This window comes from Drosophila rhopaloa, unplaced genomic scaffold (genome assembly GCF_018152115.1).
Source record: "Drosophila rhopaloa isolate 14029-0021.01 unplaced genomic scaffold, ASM1815211v1 contig_36, whole genome shotgun sequence".
NCBI lineage: Eukaryota > Metazoa > Arthropoda > Insecta > Diptera > Drosophilidae > Drosophila > Drosophila rhopaloa.
Genome location: NW_025335130.1, coordinates 1,451,682 through 1,474,947, shown reverse-complemented (window position 1 = coordinate 1,474,947; position 23,266 = coordinate 1,451,682). Strand labels below are relative to the sequence as shown.

The 23,266-nt window shown below is 43.1% G+C and overlaps 1 protein-coding gene across 1 annotated transcript; it reads left to right on the top strand.

Annotated features, from left to right (window-relative positions):
• Positions 1 to 3,481: 3,481 nt before the first annotated feature.
• On the top strand, positions 3,482 to 5,864 carry LOC123038047. Its single transcript, XM_044461500.1, has 4 exons — positions 3,482 to 3,821; positions 4,313 to 4,776; positions 4,935 to 5,408; positions 5,553 to 5,864. The coding sequence occupies exons 1-4, from the start codon at positions 3,482 to 3,484 to the stop codon at positions 5,862 to 5,864; spliced, it is 1,590 nt and encodes a 529-aa protein (XP_044317435.1).
• The last annotated feature ends 17,402 nt before the right edge of the window (positions 5,865 to 23,266 follow it).

Here is a 23,266-nt window from a genome sequence, read left to right as displayed (position 1 = left end):
GTAGCGCTGACAAATGGGACAAGGCTCACCTATGAAGAGATTCAGGCTGCTCGCATTCTTTGCCTGCAAGAGGTTCAAAAATGCTTCATGGAGGATCGTAATCTTCTGGCGGAAAATAAACAACTTCGCAGCCGCTCCCAGTTGATCAAGCTCCCACCGTTTGTCGGCAAGGATGGCCTCCTTCGAGTTGGTGGACGCTTGGGCAACTCACAATTACCAGCATCGCACCGCATCACAAGGATGATTTTGGAACACGAACACATAGCAAATCTACATCCGGCAGTGTCTGCTTTGTTTGTAATTACGCGTCAAAAATATTAGATTTTCGGCGCGCGTAACCTAATAAGGAACCTGGTGCACAACTGCATAAAGTGCTTTCGCTAACGTAATATCACCGAGCACCAATTCTTGGCCGATCTACAAGGGATTCGTATAACGTAGAGCCTCCCTTCCAGCACTCAGGCTGCGATTACGCTGGACCATTCATCCCCAAGGAAAGGAGAGAGCGCAATCCCCGAAAAACTAAGGGCTACATACTCTTCGTCTGCCTTGTAACATCAGCCATACACTTGGAACTGGCCACTAATCTTAGCACAGACACATTCCTGGCATGTCTTCGGCGTTTCATGTCCCTTCGAGGAAAATGTTCGCAAATCTTCAGCGACAACGGCACGAATTTTGTTGGTGCCAAAAGGGTTCTAGATAAGATTCAGCAACACCTATCTTCGCAGGATCATCAACACACCGTAACTCAATCGTTGGCCAATGATGGAATTAAGTGGAGTTTCATACCTCCCCATTCGCCACATTGGGGAGGGAAGTGGGAGTCATCAGTACGTTCAGTTAAATTACATCTGAGACGCGTCGTGGGAAAAGGAATTTCAAGGTTTTCGGTACAATGAAAATTACGCGATTTATAAGGCAAAATGTGTATACATACATACAAAACTGAGTGACACAGACCTCATATCAATATGTACAGTTTTGGGCATAAGCTATGATGTTGCAAATACGCAGCTGCACATTTTTCGAAATTTACAGTTCGGCCAACTACTCGCCGGTAACGAAGTGGAAGATTCAGAGAGTGAGGAATATGATCAAGAGAAGGACGACGAAGAGGGCATTCAGAGTGATGAGAGCTTAATTTCAACAACCGCGCAGTCAAATCCAGCGAAAGAAAGATCGCAAAAGTCTATTTCGCAACGAAGCAAAGAATTCGACGAGATGCCACGATTTGCTCTCAGTTTTCGCGATATAGAGGAGTCCATTAAACAATTTGATGGAAGTGATGAAATTCCAATTGAGGTGTGGATTAGCGATTTTGAAGACCAAGCTTTATTGATGGGTTGAACGCTTTACAGTCGCAAAGTTATTTGTGCCATGCGAAAAAGGATTAAATTCGTGAAGTGCATTAAAAGAGTTTTTGTTAAGTGAGTTCAAGTCGAGAGTCAGCAGCAAGCAAATACATATGCAACTTGGAAATTGCAAACGACGCGCGAACGAAAATGTACACGAATATTTTTACCGCATGAAAGATATTGCATCGCGAGGAAATGTGGAAGAAGAAGCTCTAATTCAATATGTAATAGACGGCATTGATGAACTTTCTACAAACAACTCAATTCTTTATGGTGCTAAAAATATATCTGAATTTAAATACAAGTTGAAGGACTACCAAACCATAAGTGGTAAAACGAAATTTACGGAAGGAAGTGTTAAAGAGAAGAAAGCTCAAGCAGTGCAAAGTAGTTCAAAGAATGTCAGAAAAGAAATCGTTTGCTACAATTGTGGTGAGAAAGGACATCTTTCTAGTGCATGCAGCAATAAAGAGAAAGCCAGAAAGTGTTTCAAATGTAATAAATTTGGACACATTTCTAAAAGCTGTCCACAGCAGGCTAAACACTCGAGTTTTGAAAGAGCACAGCGATATGACGAGCAAAGCAGTCTCAATTAAAAATCTGAATTGTATTGCGCTGTTTGATACAGGCAGCAAATTTAACATTTTGCGTGAAGAATTATACAAGCAGTTAGCTTTGCCAAAGTTGAAAGAGTGCATTGTATATCTAATTGGATTTGGAAAAAATCGCAATGCCAATAAGATCAAGCCGATCGGACAATGTAAGCAAGTAGTGCAAATTGACAGCAATCCCTATGATTTAAACTTTTTCATAGTCCCGGTCGATTGTATGGACACTCGACTCATTATAGGCGAAGATCTGTGCTTGCAAGCAGAAAACGGCTACACGGCCCCAAGGGCTAAGGAAAAGTGCATTGCCAACAGCTCTGGTGTTTGTTAAAAACGCACAAGGATCGCACGCTACATGTCGGGTACTTTTGGACAGTGGTTCGGAACTGTCGTACATCTCAGAGAGGTGCGTACAGGCACTTGGTCTGTCACGCTCGCCCTCACGCATTTTGGTGTCTGGAATTTCATCGATCAAGGCAGAGACAACTAGAGGTCGCAGCACACTGTACATGCAGTCAAGGATCTCAGATCATACAATGAAGGTACGTGCACAAGTACTCAGCAAAATTACCTCCACGTTAGCAAGACACGATATCGATGCCTCAGCACTCAAGGTATTCGCTGTCTTTGAGCTTGCGGATTCTGACTATCAATCGTTGGCGCCAGTCGATATTCTCTTGGGCAGCGATTATGTTTGGACCGTGTTTACCGGTCAAAAGATTTTCGACATTCAGGGCAACATCATCGCCATTTCGACCATTTTGGGATGGGTCATAACATCTATCATCACTACCGACTGTTCATCTACAACAACAATGCACACGGCTATTGACATTGACTCAACTCTTCGGCGCTTTTGGGAGCTGGAGGATGTCAACCAGGAATCTCATGGAAAACCAGAGGACGACGAAGTTGAACAGCACTTTGTGAAAAACATTCTCGGGACTCAATGGGGCGTTACATCGTCGAACCTCCTTTCAAAAACTCCAACGAACAGTTTTCGGATACATTACAAGGAGCACTTGCCAGATTCAGGGGAGTAGAACGCCACCTAAAGAAGGACCCCGATCTGCACTCACAGTACGTAAAACTTATGCGTGAGTACCTACAGTTAGGTCACATGCAGGAATTATCACCAGGAGGCATAGACAAAGGGCCAAATTTGTACTTGCCTCATCATCCGGTAATTACCCAAAAGCTAAGGGTAGTATTTGACGGCTCATTCAAGGATACGTAGGGAAAATCCTTAAACGATGCTCTACACATTGGACCCAGCGTTCTACGTAACCTCTTCTTGATTTGTATGCGTTTCAGAATGTACAAGTTCGTCTTTTCAGCAGATATTGTCAAAATGTATCGACAAATCTTTGTGGCTGACAACCATTGTTGCTATCAGCGTATTGTTTGAAGAGAAGATGAAAGCACACCTATCAAGCACACCTGACGAGAGCACACACAGAGGAAGAGCTAATTTGCAATCAAAAAGAGCTGATCCAATTAATGAAATGTGCAGGCATGGAACTTGGCAAATGGGTTTCCAATTCATCACGTATCAATGACCGAGCTACTTCTACAACCGAGGTACAAGACAAAGGATCCAATCGTACAGCAAAGGTTCTTTGCATTCATTGGGATCCAGAAGAGGATACGTTATCCTACAAAGTTTGCCTTACACCAAACCCGGACAACACCAAACGCCAAGTGCTTTCTGACGTGGCACGCATCTTTGACCCGCTACGTATTCTGTCGCCAGTGGTGGTGCAGTTTAAAATTTTGTTTCAAGAATTGTGGTTACTCGATCTCGGCTGGGACACGGAGCTTCCTCCAAAAATTACTGACTGGTGGAACAAATGCCGTAACGACTTACACATACTTCAAGAAGTGCGCCTGCCACGATTTGTAGAAAACAAGCATGGATTCTCAGATGCAGCAGAGTGGTACGAGCAGATGGCACTGTATCTGTTTCACTCATAGCAGGAAAAACCAGAGTTGCTCCGCTGAAGCAGCAATCCATACCGCGTCTCGAGCTCTGTGGCGTTTTGCTACTAATCTTATCAGTAAAGGATTCTCTGCAACACAAGCACATCAAAATACATGCATGGTGTGATTCAACCATAGTTTTGGATTGGCTTTCACATCCATTTCACAAAACATTTGTAGCAAACAGGACTTCAGAAATACTCGACGCGTTGCCGCGCAGTGCATGGCATCATGTAAACACACGAGGAATGCTTGCTGCAGACCTTCTCCATTTCGACTTATGGTGGATGGGACCTTCATGGCTGCAAGATCCAGAAAAGCTTGCGGTAAAGTTAAGCTGTACAAAGTACTGTTCTTCCCTTTCAGATAACCCTGGCAAGGAAGAAGTCAAGTCCACCGCATTAACCACTCAGCAAGGCGGCTCATTTTCACCAATCGAAGTGTTGACTCAGCGGGTCTCGTCCTGGACAAAACTGGTTCACGCTGTAGCTTACGCATCACGCTTCCTCCAAAGGACCATGGCCATTAAAACTGTAGCGCTGACAAATGGGACAAGGCTCACCTATGAAGAGATTCAGGCTGCTCGCATTCTTTGCCTGCAAGAGGTTCAGAAATGCTTCATGGAGGATCGTAATCTTCTGGCGGAAAATAAACAACTTCGCAGCCGCTCCCAGTTGATCAAGCTCCCACCGTTTGTCGGCAAGGATGGCCTCCTTCGAGTTGGTGGACGCTTGGGCAACTCACAATTACCAGCATCGCACCGCATCACAAGGATGATTTTGGAACACGAACACATAGCAAATCTACATCCGGCAGTGTCTGCTTTGTTTGTAATTACGCGTCAAAAATATTAGATTTTCGGCGCGCGTAACCTAATAAGGAACCTGGTGCACAACTGCATAAAGTGCTTTCGCTAACGTAATATCACCGAGCACCAATTCTTGGCCGATCTACAAGGGATTCGTATAACGTAGAGCCTTCCTTCCAGCACTCAGGCTGCGATTACGCTGGACCATTCATCCCCAAGGAAAGGAGAGAGCGCAATCCCCGAAAAACTAAGGGCTACATACTCTTCGTCTGCCTTGTAACATCAGCCATACACTTGGAACTGGCCACTAATCTTAGCACAGACACATTCCTGGCATGTCTTCGGCGTTTCATGTCCCTTCGAGGAAAATGTTCGCAAATCTTCAGCGACAACGGCACGAATTTTGTTGGTACAAAAAGGGTTCTAGATAAGATTCAGCAACACCTATCTTCGCAGGATCATCAACACACCGTAACTCAATCGTTGGCCAATGATGGAATTAAGTGGAGTTTCATACCTCCCCATTCGCCACATTGGGGAGGGAAGTGGGAGTCATCAGTACGTTCAGTTAAATTACATCTGAGACGCGTCGTGGGAAAAGCCGTTCTAACCTTTGAACAGATGCAAACTCTGATTGTTCAGATCAGTGCAGTGGTAAACTCAAGACCGTTCTGCTACACACCTGACACTGACCGCACCTACTTGTCTCCGGCCCACTTTTTAATTGGCCGCCCATTCACAACAGTTCCAGAGGGTGATCTAACTCATTTGCCGATCAATCGCTTAGACTACTAGCAGCATTTACAATCAATGTACCAGGGCTTTTGGAAGCGCTGGCACCAGGAATATTTAACATCGCTGCAGCAACGTCAAAAGTGGAACAACAAGGAACATAACATCGCAGTAGGCAGTGTAGTTCTGGTAAAGGACTCAAATCTCCCACCCGCAGTTTGGATTCTCGCCCGTGTATTGGAGGCTCATCATGGACCAGATGGACTTGTACGCGCTGTGAAACTTAAGACGTCTACTGGAGAGATGACGCGACCCATCACCAAGCTACCTTTGCTGCCTAATTCAGAAACCATGTTTCAGGGCGGCCCGGGATGTTGATGAACGGAATGCATCCACAATTTTAATTTGAAATATTATACTTGTGCCATGCAAAATACTATTTTTGCTCTTTTTAGTATTTTAGGTATTTTCTGTACTGCGGTTTCACTAAGAGATTTTTTGGTTTTTTTTAAAGATGTATAAGTATACGACTACAGCGGAACATGTCGGTTCAATAAAGCTTAAGATACAGTCCACTCAAATCGGAAATAAACTGTGTTTATTCTTCACCAGTATTATTACATTATTATTCAACGAAGACAGCCCGTCCACTCGATAGCCACATATCCGGCCCATTCCGAGAAGTCAGAGGCCGTCACGATCACAGACACCGGCGAGAAGCAAGCCTGCATCAAAGCCGCAAGTGGTAAGAGCCATGACCATTAAAGTTATTGTATACATAATGTATATAATATAATTATAGGGACAGCCCTAAGCGCTTTTATTTTTGGGGACTGAGATGTAAACTGATCTATAGAGGGACCTTCGGAAACTGTTTCGTTAAAATTATTAATAGGCGTTATACTTATTATTCCTCCTGGTTATTAATTCTTTCTTATGCTTTTGAGTGAATTATTTCGCTTGTTAGGGTTAAATTTAATTTTATTTTTTGTGAAAACATGACGACAACAAGCATTGTTGGAAATTTGGAAGTTGGAGCGGATGGATCTAGTTTTAGGAACGTGTTTTAGATGTTCTTGGTTTAGATATTTATCAATTTCATAAAATTAGTGTTGGAAATTCAACATAAGTTTTGATATATATAGTTTAAACAGTATACGTATAACATACTAGAATATTGAGATTACTACTTCACTAATTGTTTTTTAGAAGTTACTACCACACTCAAAAATCTGTACGCTACTTCCTTTCTTTTCTTTCTGGATCTTTATCGAGCACAACGTGCCTAAGATTACTACAGTCAAAGTCTAGTGCGACTAAAATAATTAAAAGAAAAGAATATTAAAATCAAGTTCTCAACTAAAAAAATAAACTAGAGCTTACTGTATTTGGGCTGGGACTGCTACACAAAAGTGGATGTTGCTGGATCGAATTTATTTTCTGCTTCTGTTGTCCCGCTTCTATTTTGGAACACGCTATATGCTTGGAACCCGCTAGATTCTTGGAACTCATATTTTTATAACTTAAGGGCGCTGAGCTTGGTCTGAGGAACTTGTGAGATGGTTCTGAAGCCGCCTAGCTGGGGCGACCGAGCGGGTCGCAGGTTGCGGATAGCGGACGACCTCACTCGAGGCCAACTGCGAATAAGCTGGCGGTGGAAATCAAACACGGAATCGTGGACGGAAACCCCAGCAAATAAGCAGTCCCGGACAACCAGCGGGTATCTTGCAACGAGGCAGTACCGACGATGCGATTTGTTCAGCCGCATCTAAACAGTTGCTTTACACAAACCCAATATCCCCCACACACCACCTACCCACTTCCTCTCCCAAACAACATCTCACTCCGGGCCGGACTACGGTGTAATCCGGACCGTGCCAAGAGTCAGCCTGGCTGGGGCCCCGGATCAACAACTAGCCCAGTCTCAAACGGTGGGCTCAGGGAGATGGCGACCCCCTGTTCTATCTACCGCCTTACCCGGGTAACGCGGATCTCTGCCCGGGCGGACCTTTCCCCTTCTCCGCAGCTCGTGGGACCAATTATGGAAACAACACACAAAAACACAAACAAAAAAACGGAGACGGGAACTCCACAAAAACCCGGAGTTGCAAAGACGAACGATGGTTCCACTGCAAGTACCAGTAGGGCTCAGAAAGGGCCCCATCCCAAACTAGGGATGACGGGGGACAGAAAGACTGTCGCTAACGCCTCTGCTATGTGCGAATCTGCGCCAAAACCAGTGGTAGGCGCAGCAAAGTCGATCGGGTCACCCGCTGGTGCAAAGAAGAATTTTACTTACGCAGAGAGACGGACTGCCGCCCAAACCCTGCGCTCACATGCCAGAAGCACTGTCGCCACGCCTTCGCCCGAATGGCTAAAGAAGGTAGAGTGGGCAAGGACGGTGTTTCCCAACTATGGGCAAGAGAAGCCCCAACAAGAAGGTGCTCAGGCGAAGAGGCAACGCTCCATAGAGCTGCCCGGCCCGTCGGCGAAGAGATCGAGGATCCAGCCGTCGGTCTCCTTTGCCGAGATCACCAAAGATCGGGTCCTACTTGGACTCATTGACAGGGGAAATCCGGAGAGCAGGATCCCCAGAAACAAATGGAAGGCGGTTGAGTCCAAGCTGTCACTCATTTGCCTGCGTATGGTACGCGAGAAGCCCGGTTCAGCGCCTTGCTGTATGGACGCGGGCTGGTACCAGGGCAGTGTAAAAGTGGTGGCCTGCGATAATCAGCGATCAGCTGACCTATACAAACAGGCGGTAGCTCAGCTCGGAGCAGTCTACGAAGGGGCGAACATAGTCGCACTAGATTGGTGTGACGTCCCCAGTAGACCGCGAGCCAGAATTTGGCTCCCAGCAGCAATTGCATCACCGGAGGACATCCTCTTTATGTTGCAAGAATGCAACCCACATCTCCCCACAAAAGACTGGAAAGTCGTTAAGGTGGAGGAGCACGAAGGAGACGTAAACCAAGCGATTGTGGTACTGAACAAGGAGTCTATCGCTCCCATAGAGGCTGCTCGGGGAACGCTTAACTATGGGTTCAGTGCCATACACATTAAAATCTATAAAGGGGACTCTAATTCCTCTGGAAGTCCTGCCGGCAACCCAGCCGAGCAGGTGCTTGCGGAGGAAGTGGAGGCCCCTGGTGTGCCGGAGGACGGCTATTCAACCGACTCGTCGCTAAGCAGAGAGATGCGAGCGATGGGACCGGCAATCGACGAAGTGGACCTGAGCGATTCGGAGGCCGACGTTACTGTGGTGGAGGTTGCAGCTGGGGATGTCGCTAAGACTCCTGCAGATCAACCTACATCACAGTAAAGCAGCGTCCGCTGCTCTTTTGCTTCGCCTGGCCAAAGGCGAAGCCGACGTGGTCTTAGTTCAGGAACCCTGGGTAGCAGGAGGCAGGGTTGCTGGACTGGGAACAAAAGACTACAAGCTTATGCTTGACCCCAAACAAGGTAAAATTCGAACCTGCATTTTAGCCAAACGGCATCTTAGTACATTTCTGCTTCACAAATACAGCAACGGAGACAACACAGCAATAAGCCTGGAGCTGCAAAGCGGCTCTTTTAGGATGCTATCGGCCTACATGGCTTCCGAAAAGGTAGACCCCCAGACGCGCTAGTCAGAGGACTGGTACAGGAATGTGAAGAGCTTAAGAAAGGTTTGGTGATAGGATGCGACGCAAATGCCCACCATACTCAGTGGGGCTGCCCTATCAACAACGACAGAGGTGAGTCTTTATTCGACTTCATTCTTAAATCGAATTTATTTCTTTGCAATAGGGGCAATACCCCTACTTTTATAACAAAAACGTGCCAAACGATCATAGATCTAACCCTGGCATCAGATTCACTCATAAACACAGTCACAAACTGGGCTGTCTCCAATGAGCACTCATTTTCAGATCATAGGTTTATAGAGACAACTTTGTCCCTAATATCACCTGTGCCGGTCAGCTTTGCCAACCCCAGGCGGGCAAACTGGAATAAATACAAAGAAATTCTATCGAACTTCCTCCCCAGGAAGCCACCAGAAAGCAATCCTTGCACTCAGGAGCTAGATAATATAGTAAACAAATTCACAGAAGCATGCAACGCGGCATTCTCAGCTGCATGCCCGTTAGGGAAACCAAGGGGAAGGAAAAAACCTCCTTGGTGGACCCAGCAATTATCAATCCTCAGAGCCAAATGCAGAAACTTGTTCAACAGAGCGAAAGCTGCAAATGAGGACATAAACTGGCAAAGCTACAAAAAGGAACTAGCCACATACAAAAAGGCCATTAGAAAAGAGAAGAGAACTGCGTGGCAGAACTTCTGCTCGGACATTGAAAAGACAACTGATGCCGCAAGGCTCAGAAAAATACTTTCTAAGACAGCCGTATCCCTAGGCTATCTCCAAAAGGCTGACGGATCATGGTCGGATTCTAGTGAAGAATCCCTAAACCTACTCCTAGACGCTCACTTCCCAGGGAGCCTACAATCAGGACATCCCCCAGGAAGACACACCGGAGAAGGAATAAACTTAAATCTCCTACTATCAGACCGTAATATAAACTGGTCCATTTATAGTTTTAAGCCATACAAATCGCCGGGACCGGATAATATAACACCGGCACATATTCAACAAGCAGGAGAACTAGCTATAAACTGGCTGAGGAAAATATTCCAGACCATTCTTGCAGTAGGTGAACTACCTACAGCATGGCGGGAAACGAAAGTCGTTTTCATCCCTAAAGCAGGGAAAGCCACCCATACTACAGCGAAGGATTTCAGACCGATAAGTCTGACATCATTCCTGCTAAAAATCTTAGAAAGACTGTTAGGTCTACATATTAGAGACATCATTGACCCGACGCAGATATCAGAGGCGCAACACGCATACACCAAAGGTAAGTCGACCGAATCGGCGCTACACTTGGTAGTAAGCAACATCGAGAAATCACTCAGTATACAAGAATACACCTTGGTCGCCTTCCTTGACATAGAAGGAGCGTTCAACAACGTGCTCCCCACGGCAATAACAGAATCCCTCACTGAACTAGGGGTTGAGCCACCGCTGGTGGGGCTGATCCACAAATTGCTGATAAGCAGATTGGTCACGGCCACACTAGGGACCTCGACCCAGACTAGATTAGTGAACAGAGGCACTCCGCAAGGAGGTGTACTATCACCCCTTTTATGGAATATCGCGGTAAATAAAGTACTGCGGATTCTTGAAGGAGGAGGCTGTAAAATAGTGGCATACGCAGACGATGTCGCTATCATCTTTAATGGTAGATACCCACAAACGTTATGCGATCTTATGACCGCAAAACTAAAAACACTATCGGAATGGACTACAAAGAACGGACTTGGGGTAAATCCCTCAAAAACGGAACTAGTCCTTTTTACAAATAGATACAAACTCCCAAAACTTAACCCACCCACTTTAAACAACTGTAATCTCTCTTTTAGTGAGCACGCAAGATACTTGGGGTTAGTATTAGATAAGCGTCTTAAATGGGGACTAAACAACCAAGAGAGAACCAAGAAAGCGACCATTGCACTTTACTCTTGTAAAAAAGCAATTGGGCTAAGATGGGGTATGTCTCCTAAAATAGTCAATTGGATATACATAGCGGTAGTCAAGCCAATCCTACTATATGGAGTGGCTCTGTGGTGGACCGCTTTACACAAACAATGTATCTTAACTCCACTTAACAAGGTACAGCGCATGGCGGCCTTGTGTGTGAGTGGAGCCCTTCGAACTACCCCAAACGAAGCGCTGAATGCGATCTTGAACCTCCAGAGCCTGGACTTAGCAGGAATGGAAAGGGCGAAATCGGCAGCCATTCGACTAAGGGATACAGGGCAATGGAAAGCCCAACTGTATGGTCACGCTAAGATTCTTCAGCATGACAAATTGATCCCGCCAAAAACGGATCTATGTAAAACCCGTGAATACAATCACACGCCCTTCGAAGCTCTGATCCCAGGCAGGGAAGTTTGGGATCGTGGCCGACCGGGCTCAATAGACGCAATCTGTCTATATACAGACGGCTCCAAACTAGACGGACACGTAGGTGGAGGCATATACTCCGAGCAATTAGAGATCAGGCGGTCTTTCAGACTTCCTGACCACTGCAGTGTCTTCCAAGCGGAAGTGTACGCTATAATGGAAGCACTTGTCTGTTTAAGGGAGTTAAACACCCAGAACAGACACATAAACATATATAGTGATAGCAAAGCGGCTATTAAATCAATCTACTCGACAAACACAAACTCCCGAACAATAGCAGACTGTCGCAAATCTCTCCACGAGATGGCTAATCAGTTTACTGTCAGCCTTATATGGGTTCCGGGTCACCGGGATATCGTAGGCAACTGTATAGCAGACGAGCTAGCCAGGCAAGGCACCACCATACCTCTCCTTCCAGGAAAGGAGAATGTCGGCATGCCGATGGCTACTTGTAAGCTAATTATTAAAAACCACTTCAGCAAATTAGCCAACACTTATTGGCAAAACACACCGCAATGCCGAATCTCTCACCAGACATGGCCTGTAATAAACAATAAGAAAACATCAGAACTACTCAATTTCAGCCGCACTGAGTGCAGCATGCTAATTCGAGTACTCACAGGCCACTGGCTCGTTGGCGCACACGCCGGCAGGCTAAAAGCCCCAAAAAACGATTTTTGCAGAAGCTGCAGGGAAATACTTTACGTTCTAATAAAGTTAAAAAAGCAACACTTACTAATACACAAATAATTAATAATAAACTTCCGATTAATGATAAAATAAATTCTATATAAAACAAGTACTATTTGTAATAAAAATTACATAAATAAATTCTAAATCTATTGCACTAATCTGCCAAAATAGTTATATTAATAATATTCATATTTTAAAATATAATTATTTTAATATTTGGTCCTTTCGTACTAAAATATTATAATTTTTTAAAGATAGAAACCAACCTGGCTTACACCGGTTTGAACTCAGATCATGTAAGAATTTAAAAGTCGAACAGACTTAAAATTTGAACGGCTACACCCAAAATTATATCTTAATCCAACATCGAGGTCGCAATCTTTTTTATCGATATGAACTCTCCAAAAAAATTACGCTGTTATCCCTAAAGTAACTTAATTTTTTAATCATTATTAATGGATCAATTATTCATAAATCAATGTTTTTAAAAATTAAAAGTTTTTTAAATTTTAATATCACCCCAATAAAATATTTTAATTTATTAAAACTTAATTAATCTTTATAATTAAAATAAATAAAATATAAAGATTTATAGGGTCTTCTCGTCTTTTAAATAAATTTTAGCTTTTTGACTAAAAAATAAAATTCTATAAAAAATTTAAATGAAACAGTTAATATTTCGTCCAACCATTCATTCCAGCCTTCAATTAAAAGACTAATGATTATGCTACCTTTGCACAGTCAAAATACTGCGGCCATTTAAAAATTTTCAGTGGGCAGGTTAGACTTTATATATAATTCAAAAAGACATGTTTTTGTTAAACAGGCGAACATTATTTTTGCCGAATTCTTTATTTAAACTTTTCATTAAAATTTATTTAAACAATAAAATATACTAATTCTATCATTATTACTTAATTTTAAATATTAAAATTAATATTTTAATAAATAATTAAAATTTAATAAATAATTTAAATTATAAAATAAATTATAACACAATTTTTAATAATTGCTAATTCTAAGCATATATTTATTAAATTTATTTATTATTTTTAAAAATTTATTTTATAGCTTATCCCATAAAATATTAAAATTATAAATTATTTAATTAATAAAATAATTAAATAAATTTATAATTTCTAAATTAAATTTATTTCTTAAAAAACTAGATACCTTTAAAAACGAATAACATTTCATTTCTAATATAATATTTTAAATAATTTTGTCACATTAACTTATATATTATATTAACTCTTTTAAAATCGAGAAAAATAAATATTTATTTTTTATTTAATAAACGCTGATAAAAAAAAAAAAAATTTTTTTTTTTTTTTTTTTTTTTTTTTTTTTTTTTTTTTTTTTTTTTTTTTTTTTTTATTTTAATTTTTTTTTTTTTTTTTTTTATTTTTTTTTAAAAAAAATTAAAAATATATTTTTTTTTTTTTTAAAATTTTTTTTTTTTTTTTTATAAAAAATATATTTTTTTTTTTTTTTTTTTTTTTTTTTTTTTTTTTTTTTTAATAATATTAATTTCTTTTTTTTTTTATTTGGGTGGGTTTGTTTTTTTTTTTTTTTTTTTTTTTTTTTTTTTTAAATATTTTCTAAAAAAAATTTTTTTTTTTTTTTGGTTAAAAGCAGACTTCTAGATCATGAAATTTAATTAAAGAAAACATCTAAAGACCAGTTTAAAAGTATTGCAAGCCGTAAATAAAATAAGAGCAGTTAAATATGTCAACATAAAAAAAACAAGTTAAATATAAAAAAAATAAGTTTTAGAAAAAAATATATTTTAAATCAAAACTCAAATAGGATGATATTAATTATTCAACTAAAGAGTGAACAATGGAATCGATAACCAAATCTTTGGCTAAGATTACTCTAACTGACGTGTTATTTTGTCCCGATCTATCTCAAAACCCAGTCAAAAAAATGCAAAATGTCGGTTTTACTATTATATTTCATCCAGGAGGTGCACTGTAAGTAAAGATAAAATAAATATAAATATTCTTTTAAACGAGTCAAATATATTTTAACGATTAAAACTCTATTTTAGACAACTACTCTTAGGCCTAGCTTAACGAAGGTTGACGAAGACGAGAGAGAACTTTTTTGTGCTATCGCCTTCGCCCTACACTAACTTACACTATGCTTCAACAATGTACAAATTCAAGCAATTCCTAAAAGATAGGTCAGTTTAACTGACTTCAGCCAACGCCGGCCCCGTTGAACGCCTGTCGCACTTTATTTTATTGCAAGCGGCGCGAGCTTACGGATGGCACGCCGAAAAACTCCTTTTCCGCTTTTTCCTAACGTCGTCGACTCTAACCATGCCCTAGGAGCCATTGTTGGAGCGGCAAGTTGTTCTCTGCCACGACGACGAGATCTCGGTGATGATTGGCTGCTTCTTGAGTTACTTGCCCCGAATTTGTAGGCCCAGGACATATTCCCGGGGATATCGCCGCCAGAACATTTGCCTGACTGACAAGCCGCCATCGCCGTAAGCAACTGAGACCCTCCTGGTCCGGGGTCCGGAGTGCTAGTGTGGCGAACGGGTGCCCGGGAGTCAGTGCCTCTCCGTCGCTTGGGTCGTTGCTGGTCGTTCCGCGCGGAGTTCATCACCGCATTGATTCCAACTAGGACTGTCACCAGCGCTTCTGGGCTTAGGTGCGGAGCTCGAGGAGGTATGAACGGCTTTCTCCTCTATCCGCTCTCGAAGGGCCTGGAAGTGGCGACTCGCTCTGACGAAGTTCGACCCGTTGTCGCTATGCACGATTTGGGGACATCTTGGCGCCCAACGACCCTTCTGCTGCTCGCTAGGAATGTCGTGCGGCTAGCTCAGAAGAAGTGTGTTGTTCGTCCCACCAAATTTATATAAACGTGACCGCCCGACTGTCTAATGAGAACGCACAGTAGGGATGTATAATCGATGATCTTTATTTGCCGACTTCTCCCTAGTTCCGGAACTAATGGTGACAAATTAGTGCCTTAACGCCTTCTCCGTTGAGTGGTGGGTGTTCCACCGTCGCTCTCCGTCGCCGCGTTGCTTGTTGCTCCGGGACGCCTCCGTTGTCTTTGGCTTCGGGACCGGGTGGGTTTTGGGATGGGTTACCGTTTCCAGACTAGGGTGAACAGGCTTGCTCCAGATGTTGACTTGATATTTTTTCTTAACTCGCGTTCTGTTGCTTGTTTACTGATGTTTACTTGACTTGTGTTGTTCACTCGCGTTCGGTTGCTTGTTCACTGATCCAGCTTCTAGCGCTTGGCCTCTCCTTGCCTCCTTGTCCAAAGTCCACGGTTTTACCATTCAACCTTTCGCCCTCTGGACACGGCACCACGCCCTCTCGCTCTAACGTCTTTCTTTTCTTTCTGTGCACACGGCACCGTAGGCCACAGGTAGGTCTCCTCCTTGGAGATCATCCACACCCCTTGCCTTATTTTCTCACAGCATCATCGAAGTATCTGACTGCAGGCCTCCTGAGCGAATACGCTGTCGAAGGAGACTCAAAAGTGCTAGTAAACCAACATGAAAATTTGATTGGATATCAAGTCCCTTTGTCCTCATGGATGAATGGATTCAATCGGTGACGAGTTGGGTCAAATCTGGAGCTTCTACGAATTCTTTGTCTTCATAATACTTGTTCTTCTGTAATATCTCGACAACTTTTTGAAAAGCTTCATTATATTCAGTCGGCGACAAAGTTTTTTAAATATTATTCTTTTGTCTTTGAATTTTCTTATGAAGCGGAGCGGAAACCCCGTGATGACATTTACCAAATCTAAATTTCGTACAGCATCGGTCAGCCCAACCGCAGTCTTCCTTAATTCTTGTAGTAGTTCATCTAGGTCATCTAGGCCGCCATGTAGATTCTCCTGACCACTCTTGAATCTCCGCAACTATAGTTGATACGAATGTGGACAACGAAGATGGATGAGACGATCTACCAGGGAGCCGTATCTTCAGAGTCCGACCAATAATAGGGGCTTGATTCTGTGACAGGGATCTGCGAGAGGCTTAGGAGTTCTTAGTCTTGAGCGGCGCTACTTTAGACCTTGAAGTCAACAACGATATTTTTATAACCTTCTTCAGTTCTGCAACGAATGTACACGCAAGCTCCATAAGCTCTTAAGGATGCGTCGGGAACGGCATGTAATTGGATCGGTATGCACAAACCGAGGAATAGATATTTTTTCTAGTTTGATCTTTCCTCTAATTACAATAAGACTTAGTAAGCCGAGAGGGTCAAAGACCTTCGATGTCACCGATAGTATGTTCCGTTTTGTCGCTCGGGGACCCATGCCAGCAGTGTCAATTTGAAACTTGAAGGCAACTCCGTTAGAGAACCTAGGATGGGTGGGGATTGTGTTTGAAAACCACTTTGTCAATTCAAAACCTGCAGTTTGAAGAACCCTAAAATTTCAGACTTTATAGTCTTCAACTCCTCCTAACGGCTGTGCTGACTAGTATGAATCTCTATATCCAAATCAAAACAAGAGAGAACGCTATAGTCGGGTGCCCCGACTATCAGATACCCGTTACTCAGGTAAAGGGAGTGCGAGGGAGATGGAGATAGAAACTTTGATCACGCATAACTTTTTAACGAATGGTCCGATTTGAAAAATTTCTTCTACATTTCGATAGGTATTGATAAACACAATAAAACTGCATTAAAGGGGGCGTGGCCCCTTTTTGAAACAAACTTGCGCTGCGTAGGAACTCCTAGAATCTGCATGCAAAATGCCAATCTTCTAGCTTTTATAGTTTCCGAGATCTCAGCGTTCATACGGACGGACAGACGGACATGGCTATATCGACTCGGCTAGTGACCCTGATCAAGAATATATATACTTTATAGGGTCGGAAACGCTTCCTTCTAGCTGTTTCATACTTTTGCACGAATACAATATACCCTTTTACTCTACGAGTAACGGGTATAATGAGCTCTCTAAATTCTCAACGCAAAATAACCCGTGGGAATGATAGCCTAGCTGTAATAGAACTCAAACCGATTTAAAAATCTTGGCAGACGCCTATGATGTTGAGGCGGCCGAATCTACTGAAGTCGAGAAAAGGAAGCCAAATTTATATTCGAGAAGTAAGTTTCAATGTTCTTGTCAACAAAATTATCGAGCTTATTGGAAAGGAGAACTTAAACATAACACCTCTTGTAAAGGGCAACATCCAAAAGACAAAGGTTCAAATGAAATCTGAAGATAATTACAAAGTATTATCAAAATATCTTACCGAGAATAAAAATAACTTTTACACGTATCAGCAAAAAGTAGCAAGGGCCTGCAAGTCGTACTTAAGGGCATAGAGTCCGACGTATCGCCTGCAGAGATAGCAAAGGCGCTACAAGAGAAGGGTTTTAGTGCTAAGGCAGTCTTCAATATCCTTAACAGGAATAGAAAGCCGCAGCCACTATTTAAGGTTGAGCTCGAACCAGAACCAGCTCGAACTGCCCACCGAGCAAAGATGCCTGCAACTCGAACAAGTGCGGCAACTGCGGTGGCAATCATACTGCTATCTACAGAGGCTGGCCAGTTTATAAGGAGCTGAAAAGTCGCATCCACCAAAAAAGAACTTCTGCCCGCATCCAAAATAAACAGATGACAGCTTCCAGATCAAACCCTGAAGTCTTCTTCTCGACTGCAGCCAGATCCTCACTAGGACTTATAAACTCTGATAAAAATGTGACATACGCAAGCGCTTTAAAATCAGGACTGGCTAACCCTTTCTCAAAAAGTTAATTTCTGCAATCAGCATACCAAGAACCGAAAATCCACAAAGCAACTTTGAAGCTATGATATGCAGCCTGCAACAAAGCCTTACGGAGTTTATATCGTTTATGCGGACAGCTATGCAAGATTTAATGCGAAACCAAAATCTATTGATTCAAATGCTGGCTTCACAACAATTCAAATAATGTCTTATCTACGTGGAACACTAACAGCGTTTCACAGCATAAACTTGAGTTAGCTCAATTCTTACTCGACTATCATATCGACGTAATGCTGTTTCCGGAAACACACCTTACAAACAAATACAATTTTCAACTATGAGGCTATTCATTCTACGGAACAAATCATCCAGATGGTAAAGCACATGGTGGGACTGGAATTCTAATCAGAAGCCGTATTAAGCACCACTATCATAACAAATTTGCTCACTAGGAGACCACTACATTGCCAAGCACACACATTGGGGATTACGTCTCGTGACTCCAAAAGGAAAGCAGCTCTACAATGCAGTTATAAAAGCCAGGAACAAGCTGGACTATGTTTCTCCTGGCAGACCAACATACTGGCCGGCAGACCCAAAGAAACTACCCGATTTAATAGATTTTGCAATTACCAAAAACATTTCTAAAAATCTGATAAGCGCCGAATGCTTTCCGATCTTTCATCTGATCACTCGCTGTCCTGTTTATTCTACTCCGACATCCAAGGGCATTGGAATCAATCGCTTAAATTGACATCACAGAAAACCAATTAGGTTAAGTACAGGAAATATAATAGCTCACACATTTAGCTAAGTTCTCATCTCAACGATGAAGCCAACGTAGACAGCTATGTTAATACACTAGAGTCTGTACTCGTATCTGCAGCTCGAGTTTCAACACCTCAAGCAACAAGTACAGAAAGCAACCAAAAGAAGACAAATCTACAAATAGAACAGAAGCACATGTCCACCGACGCTACATAGAGCAATTGTCAACATCTAGTACAAAACACTCACTATGGAGAGCTCACCCAACTCTAAGCTCACCGAAAGTAACCGGGATGCCTATTAGAAATCCCACAGGCGGTTGGGCGCGCACCGATGCAGACACAGCCAGCACGTTTGCCAACCACCTTAAAAATGTCTTCCGACCAAATCCTGCCACTAGTGCGTTCACCTTGCCGACTTTACCTTATGAGCCTCAGCTTCAACATGAGCCAATTGAGTTTCGCCCAAACGAAATCGTTAACATCATTAAAAATCAGCTGAATCCGAAAAAATCGCCGGGCTGCGACCTCATAACTCCCTAAATGATCATTGAGCTCCCATACTGCGCCGTTTGCACTATCACCCAGCTTTTTAATGCCATTGCAACTTGGCCACTTTCCAGTGACCTAAGTCTCAAGGAAGGAATTCCGTCACTTCAATTTGGGTTTCGTGAAAAGCACGGAACAATTGAGCATGTCAACCGAATAACATCAGAAATTCGGAACGCGTTTGAAAAACGAGAGGACTGTACTACCATATTTTTAGACGTCTCTCAAGCATTTGATAGAGTTTGGCTAGAAGGTCTAATGTACAAGATCAAGATCCCCTACAACACCCAAAAGCTTTTAGAGTCTTACCTCTACGACAGAAAATTGGCTGTGCGATGCAACACTGCTATAACTGACGATTTCACAATTGGAGCTGGAGTTCCTCAACGAAGCGTGCTTGGGCCAACATTATATGTCCTCTACACAGCAGACATCCCAACAAGCACACGACTAACAACATCTACGTTTGCTGATGATACAGCCATTCTCAGCTGCTCAAAATGCCCGATGCAAGCAACTGCGCAGCTAGCTCTTCATCTGGTCGATGTTGAAAAGTGGCTATCAGATTGGCGAATTAAAGGGAACAAACAAAAATGCAAGCACGTTATGTTCACCCTGAACAGGCAAAACTGCCCGCAGCTCATGTTAAACCATACTCTACTCCCGCAAGCAAACGAAGTGACATATCTAGGAGTACACCTCGACAGAAGACTCACATGGCGCCGGCACATTGAAGCCAAAAGAACACACCTAAAGCTAAAAGCCAGTAGCTTTACATCGCGACTTAAACATTCTACCAGTCAAAGAAGTGATCGCAGAACAGAAGGAAAAGTACTTTACCAAGCTATCGTTGCACCCTAACCACCTGGCGAGAGGTCTTACAAGGTTGATCAACCAATCACGCCTTCGTCGCAATGACTTACCCACCCAGCGACCGACTTGAGGGACGCGCAACTAGAATGCCCTCTTATACTGTAAGTTAAATCTTAATGTTAAGATTGGTAAACTTATTGTTAGTCTCAAAATTAGAGGATTCAATAATAAAAGCAAAGTTAGAAAAAAAAAACCTTTTTATCATCGACTTGGACTTTGTTACGGATATAATCCGTAATATCCAGTGATGAGAGACAAACTTTCTTGCAATTTTTCAATCAACAGAAAGAAATTATCACTGACCTCGAACTACTATAGCGAACAAAAAAATCGAAAGCGATCAAGAAAGAAGAGCGACAGAGCGGGAGCGAAACACCGATTAAGTGGACCCCCCATTCTCGATGTCAAATTTTGACGATTTACAATGGGCTGGTAAATGTACATATATTTTTTTTTTGGCTGTAACTTTGCATCCATTTATTTAAAGTCTTAAAATTAACATAATTTTTTTTTTTGTTTTTTGTCATTGAACAAAAGACCTTCTTACCGGCGGCGCATGGGATTTCCGCTCACTGAAACAAACCAAAAAATCCAATGGGATTAGGAAGAGTACATTATTAATTTAGCACAAAAATTAACAAAATGGCGCCTCTTGGTTTTTGTTTTTATATCTTCTTCTTTTGAAGCCACAAATAAAAGAAACAAGTAAAAGAAAATCTTCACCGATTTGATTATTCCTAGTTCATGCCATAGCTATATGTATAGAATAACGTATTAAAATTTGGAAAATTTTCGTAAAAATACTTTTTTGAGAAAAACGCGCTTAAAGTTTTGGGAAGTTCTCGCCGTCGCCTGACGCTTCCACCATAAATCGGCTATACCTTAAAAAGTTTTTGAAATTTTCACTTGAAATGATAAAAACTTTTTATTTTCTAAACACAAGGTAATCACGATGCACTCGCGAAGCGAACGAAAAGTTTTTAAAGACATTTAAAGGTGTAGAAACGTTGAAAAAGATTTAAACCCCGGTAGTTTCAACAAGAAAATGAAAATTCGGAGCGCAAAACAAAAACACGACCGTTCACTGTAAAGAGCTTGAACTTGGAACTTAACTGACTTCAGTCACAACAAAGTTATAATATAAGGCACGAGAGATTAAGGCTTATAAGTCGGAGAAAATTTGTTGAAACTCAAAATAATAATTTATTTATTTATTTATTTATTTATCAAATAATGAAACATGTATAAATAAGTTCCTGTCACACATTATGCAAATTGAAATTGCTCATTGAAAGAGCGATATACAAAGAGCTCAACGAAAAGCGCTCAACAGCGAGAGCGGGAGATCGGCAGCGGCCGTCCGAGGAGTTCGGATGCGAAACCCGAAGCTCGCACTCTGGAGCGCGCACGTTGCGAGAAGCGAGCGACGGCTCGGAGAGCTTAGTGAACAGCGGCGATGCAGTGGGCTACTGACCTAAACATTCCGCCCCCCCTTGCAACTACTCGGGTTGCAACGTAGCCTGGTTGCTCTTCTCACGGCTGGTGGCAGGCTCTGGACACGACCCACCCAATCACGGTGATCTGGGCTACTGGTAGTCCATCCTGAATTTTCAGGAAGCCCGGCCGCATCACGCTCGGATACATATCGGCGCCCAGGATGATGGAGATCGTCGCGGGAGATCGAACCGTTCGTCAGCCAGCGTAATGTCCCGAAAGTAGGTCCTTACCGCGTCGCTCAGCTCCCGGATTGGAGTGCGGATGCGCACGTGAGGCTCTATTTTAAAAATTACGTCAAGCCGGACAGCGCTGTCGATTTTGGACCCCACGGTTGCCGAACAAATCTGTTCGCCTCCCATGTTGGTGGTCGGCAAGCGGAAACTCGACGCTAGCGAAGCGTCGATACAGCTCATAGGCGTACACGGGTCGATGAGCGCCGCAGTGTCGAAGACTCGACTCCCGGTTTCTAACCGCACCAAAGCCGTCTGGAGGAGGTTGATGCTGTGCCGCTGCAGGAGGTCGGACCGCCGACCGCGGGCTGCGTGGCACCCCGACGAGTAGCAGAGAATTGCCGCGGAGCGTCGAATGAGTGCCGTGGGGTGTCGGACGAGGACCGAGGAGCGGCTGAAGAATGCCGTGGAGTGGCGGACGAGGGCCGAGGAGCAGCTGAAGGGTGCCGTGGAGTGGCAGACGAGGGCCGAGGAGTGTTGTGGAGTGGCAACGGATCTCTGCGACCAGCGTGTTGCCGGGCGGGACTGCCGTGATGACATCGGTGGTTCCGAGAGATGAGGAAGTGTGTGGTGATCCTGGCCGCACGTTTTGGAGCGATCACCTCGCCGACACGCTCGCAGTGCTCGTGGGCCAAACAGCGTCGGCAGTACCGTTTGGCAAGGACAGCCCGTAAGACCGGGCCCGCGTAAAGTATGTCATTCAGACTGGTCCCGTTTGCGGAAGGGCTAGAGGCGTTGAAAACCACCCGCACTTTAGTGGTTGTACTCTCGGGCTTAAGAACGGCGTGATGTGGAAGGTAGTACGTGGCGGAACTGCTCGTCAAAGGGACCTCTGCCATGTGCCTTAAATCGAGGTATTCTTGGATCACAGATCCAAGGGAGGATCTCCAGGGGAGGATCTCCTGTGAACACCCATCCAAAAATGGTTTCCTGGCCGAGAAGTGAACCGCAAATGTTAGCCCTGGCGTTGCCAAGGAGGATGGACGGAAGAATGTCGGTTCCTATCAAGACATCGATTTGGGAACTCTCGAAGAACTTGGGATCCGCAAGGGGTATGTCAGGAATTCCCTACTGAATTCCTCTTTTAACTTCTCTGTTTGTATTACATAAATTATATAACGAAGGCCTCCAGCCAAGCACCCGGTTATTGATATAAAATTATAATATACAAAATTAATTTTGTCGAATTAAAACATTCGGCCTCCCAATAACTTGTGTTTAGTGTCAACCAATTAGTGGCCTTATGAGTTTTTCAGGCCCATATAGGGAAACTAAACGCGGTATTGAAAGTGATAGTGAAGAAGAATTAATTAGAGGGCCCAGTAGATATCAACCAGTACGGACACAACAATATAACGCAGAAACTATGAACGCGACATAAATAGAGTCGTTAATTCAGGCCGCATTAAATAATCAAGAACTGAGGCTCAGAGCCGAATTCGCGAACC